The following is a 9,009-nucleotide window of genomic DNA, read 5'->3' as shown; positions in this document are numbered from 1 at the left end:
ACAAAAACCTTTTTTTCATCATTCAACACTAAAAGCCATAGTCAAGATATACCTGAGAAAGGTCAGAAGTTACATCGTCCGAAACGTTGTGAAAATAACACCCAACACAAGAACAATAGTCTAAAGAATACAATATCTAGTAATCCTCATCTCAAAAATGTTTCTTGATTTTAAGATTTACGCTACAGAACACACTATTATATAAATGGACTTATTAGCAGAGCAACTTGATGTCGCCTGGGAATCCTAATTTCTATGAATTATAGAAAAATACAAATCAAGCTAAACAATTCACTTAATCTTGTTATTTGAAATGTTGAAGTTAATTTTAGAACAAAGTCAGAGTAAAAATAATTCTGCCTCAAGTGAAGCTTGAACTCGCAAACTATGTCTCTAATTTCAGCATGGTAATTAGTTGATCCATATACATGAACCAAAATGTCCGTTTCCTCCATCTCCCTACTCTTTGTCATGCTCTTTCTTCAGAGTCAAATATACATCAACCAAAGGAAGCAAAAGAAACGAGAGAAGGAAAGTGAAAAAGAACAAATCAAGACTTCCTTTTACTCTTTTTCACCGGTGAATATTGAAAGAATTACATGTGATCTGGGTGGTAGTATTAGGACTTGTGATTGAAGGTAAGAATTCCTCCGCCTTTATTTATTTATGACTAATAAAAAAATAATATATGGATCAGGATTGAATATAAAAAAGTAATGAAATTGATTAAAAATAAAACTCTTTTTTAACAACATTAATCAACACCGGGTGAATAGCGCTAGCGATAAATAAAGATACTTCAAAACAATACAAATCATTTTAATACTAATCTATGTTTGATGTTTAGTTTAACAAAATCAGTTTAGAGTGGTTCATATTGTGTAGAAGTATCTTAATTTGAAAAAGTCTTTGTATGGAAATCACTCCAGACAAAACATGAAGCCACTTGATGCATGGAACTAACAAGAATGAAAAGTGATTATTGAAAAGACAGGAGATGTCTATTAACCTTAGTCTTAAAAAGATTCAGGCTATGGGTAGGAGGAAAACAGTCAGCAAAAAGAGAGTTCCACAATTTTGCAGTCCTTGAAAAGAAACTACTGGAATAGGAAGCTGTATTACAATGTGCTATCAAAACGATGAATTGATAGAGACAACTAAACCGAGTCAAACAAGCTGAAACAAAAGAAGCAGGAAATAGCTAAGAGAATACTGAAGAACATGCCATAGTAGTATTTATAGAAAAGACTGAGACTAGCAACATCACATCTCAAAGAGAGGATGTTTAAAGCAATAGAGAGAATGAAATCGATTTCATTCAGTTCCGTTTCAATGCAATTCATACAAATTCTTCAGATTTAGAAAAATCAATGGCAAAAAAATGTTTTTACATTAAAAATTTAATTTCTTATAAAAAAAATTGTTTCTTTTTTTTTTTTTTGTGAGGGTGGGGGAGGGAGATTGAGCTATCCTTTGCCAGCCATAAAGATGCTAAAACATTACCCCAGTCAGATGCTGCATTCTGTTTCATAATGCTTTTTCTTAACTGAGATGCAATCGAGTAAATCTTGCAAAGGAACGCAACAAAACGAAAACCAATAACTTCAGAAGTCTCCACTGCGCAAGAATAAAATAAATCTGCCCACAACAGTTTTTTTTTTTTTTAATCTCTACGTTTTAAGTGATCAAACTCAATTCGATATAAGATCTAATCAAATTGCGAATCAAAAATAAAATAACAATTGGTGGATTCCAAAATAAACAACTTGCTCCACACTCCCTTAGTGAAAGAAAAATGCTAACTTGAGGGGGTTCTGGGAGCCCAGTTTGTAGACAAAAGGAAATAAACTAAATCTACAATAAAAAGGGTAGTTATCCGTGTGTTTGTATATACAACTAAAACTTGAAAAATACACAGCACATACCCACAAATTTATATTATTTATATATATATATATATATATATATAATTCAATAGATTAAGTCTCGAGTTTATAATATTTAAAATTTTAATTATGACAAATGTTACAACCTACCAGATGAATTTAGGCTAATGCTGGTAAGTAACAGAATTATAAGCCTTTTTGGTTTTCAATTTTCCAAATTCGATCACATTTGTGTACATAAGTTCTAATGAGAGAAAATATATATAAAACAGAAAAATATATAATAAAATAATAAAATGAATCCGACGATACAAATTAAAAAACAAAGATGTGGAAGTGCAACGCTATGTGTCACTTTAGCTTTCCTTTCTCTCTTGATAAAGCCCGTGCAACAGCGAGTGAAACATTGAGCTTTTAGGTTTTCCACATTCACATTTTTAATTCATATATATATATATTCCGGTGAAGAATGCAAGGCATTTGAAGTATTGAATTATGATAGAAGAGAACATTAAAAAACAATATCATTTTATGCTTCAACAACCACCCATCATTTTCAAAATATATCTCTAGAAACATACGTGGAATACCAAACTAATCTACACACACACACATAAAAAGATACACAGAAAGGTATATATATATATATATATATATATATATATATATATATATATAAATCACAGAGGCATAGAGGCAGACATTCATGCCTTTCTTCCCTTTTTTCATATCTATTTTTTGGAAACTCAGAATTGCACAACATTTTTTTTTTCAGGAGGGTAAAAAAAAAAGAAAAGGGGGTAGTGTTATTATAACATAAATGAAAGATTTGTTGAGGTTGGCGTTCTGTTCCATGAACATTTCCTGAGTGCTAGGGCCGCTCCCGCATCATTATATTCCTCTTTCCGCAACCACATTGGTCGAAATGTGTCCATCGATGCCACGATGGCGCCTCCCATCCAGGCTGAATATTTACGCACGGGTGGCGCCGTGATATTCACATTTGACAAAGACAAAACAGAGAGTTCTGCATGGAGTCGAGATGGGAAACCTGGAAGCAGAGTTGTCCCCCCTGCCAATACTACATTCGATGACATTGCATCCTGCAAGGAAACATGGCACCGGAGAATCGATTTTGCAACAGTTTGCTGCAGACTGAGACACGTGAAACCACATAGTTCTGGTTGAAAAAGAAGTTCTGGTATTCGGATCCGTTCCATGCTAAGAGCCAAACGGGTATCTAAACCGGGTAGCTGGTACATCTCGTCTTCCTCCACGGGCATTGTGCTTTTGCGGGCTTCACTGTATTTCATTACTTTGCAGTATTTCTCCTTTATATCATGTACCATTGAGCGAAAAGTATCGACTGACTGTCGCAGACGTGGAACCGAATCTCCCTGTAAAGATCGGCCCAACTGTTCCGTAAGATCACACCCTGCAACTGGGAAACGGACAATTGCTTCATTGCATGGGTAACCATCGAAAACAGGCACCACGTGTGTTGTGCCCTCTCCTGCGTCGAGCACAACGCCCGACCAATGTCCTGATCCGTAGAGGGCCAAAACAGGTTGTAAGATCAAGTAAAGAGCTGGAATGTCGAAAGTCTCAAAGAGCACCTCGGCGAGCCTTTCCCGATTTTCCTGAGGTGTGAATGGGGTCTCGCTGAGCAAGGCAGGTTGCGTGTCCGAAGCAACCCCTAACCGGTCATAACACTGCTGCCACACGTCTTCCATCGCATCCCAATTGGTTACAACTCCCCGCTGGATTGGATTACTTTGGATAACCTCATCAGTGCTGGCACCAAAAATGGGAGAGTCCCTGTCTTTGAGACAAAATTTCCCCGACTGAAAAAAATAAAAAAATAGAAGTAATATTTATCATGAAATAAAACAAATTGCAAATGTACATATGAAGTGAATAAGAAAGGCTTTTGGATGTCCCTTTTTAGGGGTTTCAATTTGGGATGAAGATTTTAGGGAGAGCCGGTTTTACGGAGATATTTATATTTTATAATGAAAACTGTTTTTAGGTTTATAATTAAATGTAAGAGCACAAGAGACATGTTATAGGATAAACAAAAGAAAAATAATTTAAAATCAAATTCACAAAAGCGATATTTTTATATATGTTCAAAATAAAAGTTTACATCGTAAAATACATTCGATGATTGCTGTCTTCATTGCGGATTTTGGGTTCTTACTCATCAGATCAGCTCAGACAGCCACCCCGACCTGTTATCTGATTCTACAGATGGCTATCTTATAAAGATTCGTGCTAATGTTCTTTTTGCAGAATTTATAATTCCCGCTCTTCTTCCTAATTGCGAGTCAGCCAATGAAAAAGAAGCATGTTTTAAAAAAAAAAATAAAATATAATAAACTTGCTATGTGCTTATCAAATTTATTCATTTATTGGATTGTTTAATCTAACCAAACTTAAAAAAAAACAAAACACCTGTGCTTGTCATCCATTTGTTTTTCTTAAATAAGTAGGGTAGGTCTTCTATTCTACTTTTGGCTAATTGGGTTACTAATCCTACCTAGTTTCGCTCAAACGGTTTGTTCCAAAGTATTGAATTACGAGTTAAAAACTTCAATCTCGTCATCCGTGCACATACATGGGGAAACAGGATATTAGTTCATATTTTGAGAGTGCTTGCAGAACAAAGCAGATATATTAGCTGAGATAACAAAGAAGTCAGCTTTGATAATCTAAGGGCTGTGAATTTTCCATGGGTCTGAAAAATCGTAATCAAAACATCCCCACTCAATTATACAAATTATATTTCATTAAAAGTTATTAATTAGAGTTAATGTTCATTTGTTTTCATAGTAGAAAGTTCAATGAAAAAAGTTAGGAATAATAAAATAAGTTTGTACATTTGTTTTTCATGAGCAGACAATAATGAGAAACGTTAATGAAAAGTGTATGCATAAGTTGAGATAGCAACTCCAAACTCAACCTGGGAGACGGGGGTTGGGGGTGAGCGCTAAGGCAAGCTCTGTTGTAGATTTTCGTACAACTGTTTATTGGATGAAAAATCTGGTCTTATATAGTCAAGCTGGATCCAAAAGGGTTATTTCAAATAAATACAGGAAATCCTCTGATTGGTCCAAAATACAAGGGGTGTGCAATAAGTAAAGCCCTTGACCCACTTCCAGTTGTCTGATCTAGGTGAAATTATGCATGTGCAATGATTTATATTTCTATGGGTTATGTGGCAAATTACAGCTCTGAACTAATTGTGGTTTATGTTTTACAGGTGTTTGAACTGAGTCAGGTGTGAAATGGAGCCTGTTGAATGTCGAGCAGTGATCCGGTTTTTGTATTTGAAAGGACGCCCACCAAAGGAGACTTGATTAAATGAAAGAAATTTATGGTGATAATGCCCCATCATATGACCTTGTAAAACGCTGGCATCATGAATTCAAACATGGCCGGAAGTCTGTGGAAACAGCTCCCAGACCTGGTCGCCCCCCTTCCTTCTGCCATTGACAAGGCATCTGTCCATCAAGTTGAGGCTGCCATTTTGGAAGATCGGAGCATTACTATTCGCCAAATAGCCCAAAATGTCAAGATTAGTACAGGGTCTGTGGAAACTATCATTCATGATCATTTGCATAAGGTGTCTGCCGGATGGATTCCCAGGTTGCTCAAACCATTCCAGAAGTGAGAATGTGTCAAGTGCTCGAGGATGAATTTTGAGATGTGCCAAGAAGATGAGTCAAAGTTTTTCAAAAGACTGATTACACAGGATGAAACCTGGGTCCATCAATATGATCCAGAGACCAAAGCCCAGTCAATGCAGTGGAAGCACTTGGACTCACCACCTCCATAGAAGGCAAGGGTGCAGCCCTCCGCTGGCAAGGTCATGCTCACAGTCTTCTGAGATCAGGACGGAGTAGTGATGACAGATTTCCTGGCAAAGGGTACGACAGTTATAGGAGCCTATTATGCTTCACTTTTGAGGAAATTAAGAGAAGCTATTAAAATCAAGAGGCAGGGCAAGATCAGCGAAGGTACTCTCCTCCGGCAGGACAATGCTCCGGTCCACAACTCGCATGTTGCCAGATCAGAAGCACAGGCGTGTGGTTATGAAATCATCCTCCATCCTCCCTACTCTCCTGACTTTCACCTCTTCATAGACATGAACTTGTTTTTGAAAGGAAAGCGTTTCCCAGATGATGCAGCCTTGATTTCTGAAGTCACGTCATGGTTGGAGGACCAATCTGGGGTGTTCTACAAAAACGGTCTCCAGAGCTGCATCAAACGATGGGAGAAATGCATAACTCTGGGTGGTTCCTATGTAGAGAAAGACTAATAACTGTGCCAAGTTTCATTGCTCTACTGCTATGGGAAGTGGGTCAAGCGCATTACTTATTGCACGCCCCTCGTATTGTTATTTTTTTTTTTACTAATTCAGGTGGATACATGTGTAAATCTGTTTGCGCAGACACAAACGAATACGGAAGAGTAAACTTTACTCGTTACATTAGCATTGTTTATATTGGTAATTTGAACCATTAAAAATAAGCATTGTTTATATTGGTAATTTGAACCATTAAAAATAAGCATTGTTTATATTGGTAATTTGAACCATTAAAAATAAGCATTGTTTATATTGGTAATTTGAACCATTAAAAATAAGCATTGTTTATGTTGGTAATTTGAACCATTAAAAATAAGCATTGTTTATATTGGTAATTTGAACCATTAAAAATAAGCATTGTTTATGTTGGTAATTTGAACCATTAAAAATAAGCATTGTTTATATTGGTAATTTGAACCATTAAAAATAAGCATTGTTTATATTGGTAATTTGAACCATTAAAAATAAGCATTGTTTATATTGGTAATTTGAACCATTAAAAGTAAGCATTGTTTATATTGGTAATTTGAACCATTAAAAGTAAGCATTGTTTATATTGGTAATTTGAACCATTAAAAGTAAGCATTGTTTATATTGGTAATTTGAACCATTAAAAGTAAGCATTGTTTATATTGGTAATTTGAACCATTAAAAGTAAGCATTGTTTATATATTGGTAATTTGAACCATTAAAAGTAAGCATTGTTTATATTGGTAATTTGAACCATTAAAAATAAGCATTATTTATATTGGTAATTTGAACCATTAAAAATAAGCATTGTTTATATTGGTAATTTGAACCATTAAAAATAAGCTGTTAGAACGCCATACAATGCAATTTAATTTTATGAATTTTTTCCAATTTAATTTTCAAAGATATACTTCCTCATCAGAATTTTAAATAGAGATACAGTTAATACCATTTTTTTTTAGTATTTTTTTGGATAGGTGGGGGTAAGTCAATTTGTTTGGTGTTGAAGCGAATATTGGATGAAAGATTTTGTTAACTAAGAATGTAGCATGTGACACTGTCTCTTAGACAGAGTCTAAAAAAAGAGTCTCCAACCTATCAACACACTATCAACCGAACTCCAACCCCTGTCCCATCGCCAAAATGTTGCATTCCTGTGTCTAGTCCACAAGTATTTTAATGGAATGTGCTCTGATGAGCTTTTAGCATTTGTGCCCCTTCAACATAAATACTCCCAACTAACACAACAAGCAAGAAAATCCCACCCCTACACTGTAGAGATACCTAGACGCTAAAATATCTTCTATTTTAATAGTTTCTTTCCTCAAGATTTTAGAATTCTTGCTTCTTTGACTGTACTGACATGAAGAAATTCAAGTGTAATGTAAACAGATATCTTGCTGCTCAACTCCCTATACATTATCCTTGTAGATATAGTCCCAATTAGTAGTCCCTTATATTCAAGTGGCACTGTGTGTTGCTTGCAGAGAATAAGAATAAAAAAATAAAAACCAATAGTATCCATTGTTTAATTCTTGTAAAGAAAAATGGTGTGATTCCTCTTCAACAACAATGAACACAATTCTTTTTGTTGTTTTTACATGGAAGTCACCACTTATCAAGGCTCGAGGATACTCGAGGATACTCGAGGATAAGGGTTAATGAATATAAGTTGGTAGTGTAGTAATCATTAATGGTGTAAATTGGGTAGAATTTGATTATTTATAGGGACGGCTCAACAAGAATTTTTTTACATTGGGTTTGAAGGTTACCATGTTGTATTCAACTGAGAAGCAGGCCAGCGGAACAGTGTTCCAAAGGTGCACAGTTCTGGGAAAGAAGTTTTGTTCATAAAATCTACATTTAGATTTAGGCACAGTTAGAGAGTGGGGGGGAATCGTTTATAGTGGTTGTAGCTAGAAAAGTATTTTTTTGTGAAAGTTTAGCAAGGGAGAACCATACATTGGAGTTCAGTCGAGCAACTGCCATGAAAATAATGATAGAGCAGAGACAGGTTTGCAACATCTCTTCTGCGGGAAAGAGGCTGCAAGGAAGAGAAAAGGACATCTCCTACTGGGTTTCAAAGTCGGTTTTGAACTATCAAGGCTAGATAGGGAACGCCGGGCAGCTCCTGCCCAGATGTGGCAACAGTACTCCATTTTAGGGCATACCTGGCTCTTATACAGATAGAGGATTGCATTGGCAGTGAGATATCTACTGGAGCATTAGAGTGATCCAACTATTTTTCCAGCAATCTTGGCAACAGATTTGATGTATGTGTTCCATCTCAGATTAGGAGTGAAGGTCAGTCGCAGAAGCTTGTCAAGACACGGAGCTTCACCTAAACAAGAACCATTCATTTCAATTGGGAGATGATGAGGGTCAGAGCGATTATGATGAAAGGAGAGCAGCTTGGTTTTCTATGCATTAAAATTAACCAACCACCCTTTTCCCATTGCACCACGTTCTCAAGATCAGAAGAGAGAGAATCAGAAAGATCTTCGTCATTGATGGCCTTTGAAGTGTTGCCATAGATTGTGGTGTCGTCTGCATAAATGTTTATGAATGATCTAAGAATGGGATTTGAGAGATAATTGATGAAGATCAGAAAGAGTTGGGCCCAGGATGGAACCTTGAGGGATGCCAACATTAATACTATGACTACTCTTATTAGCCTATCAGAGATAAAGGATTTAATAATTAAAAGGACATTTCTAGCTATTCAATAGCTAGCGATCTTGTGAAATAAGCCTTTATGCCATACTCTATCAAAAGCCTTTGATA

General features: G+C 35.9%; 1 protein-coding gene across 1 annotated transcript in view; it reads right to left on the bottom strand.

The window, feature by feature from the left end:
- Positions 1-2,570: 2,570 nt before the first annotated feature.
- LOC145296678 (actin-1-like) overlaps positions 2,571-9,009 on the bottom strand; it is an 80,931-nt gene continuing 74,492 nt past the window's right edge. The window contains exon 3 of the mRNA XM_080142629.1: positions 2,571-3,730. Coding sequence (XP_079998755.1) covers positions 2,696-3,730 — 1,035 coding nt within the window. The 3' untranslated portion in view covers positions 2,571-2,695. The remainder of the gene's footprint in view (positions 3,731-9,009) is intronic.

This window comes from Euprymna scolopes, chromosome 17, assembly GCF_053919585.1.
Source record: "Euprymna scolopes isolate OS-2025 chromosome 17, ASM5391958v1, whole genome shotgun sequence".
NCBI lineage: Eukaryota > Metazoa > Mollusca > Cephalopoda > Sepiida > Sepiolidae > Euprymna > Euprymna scolopes.
Note: the sequence above shows the minus strand (reverse complement) of the source record. Positions and strands in the feature narration are given on the sequence as shown.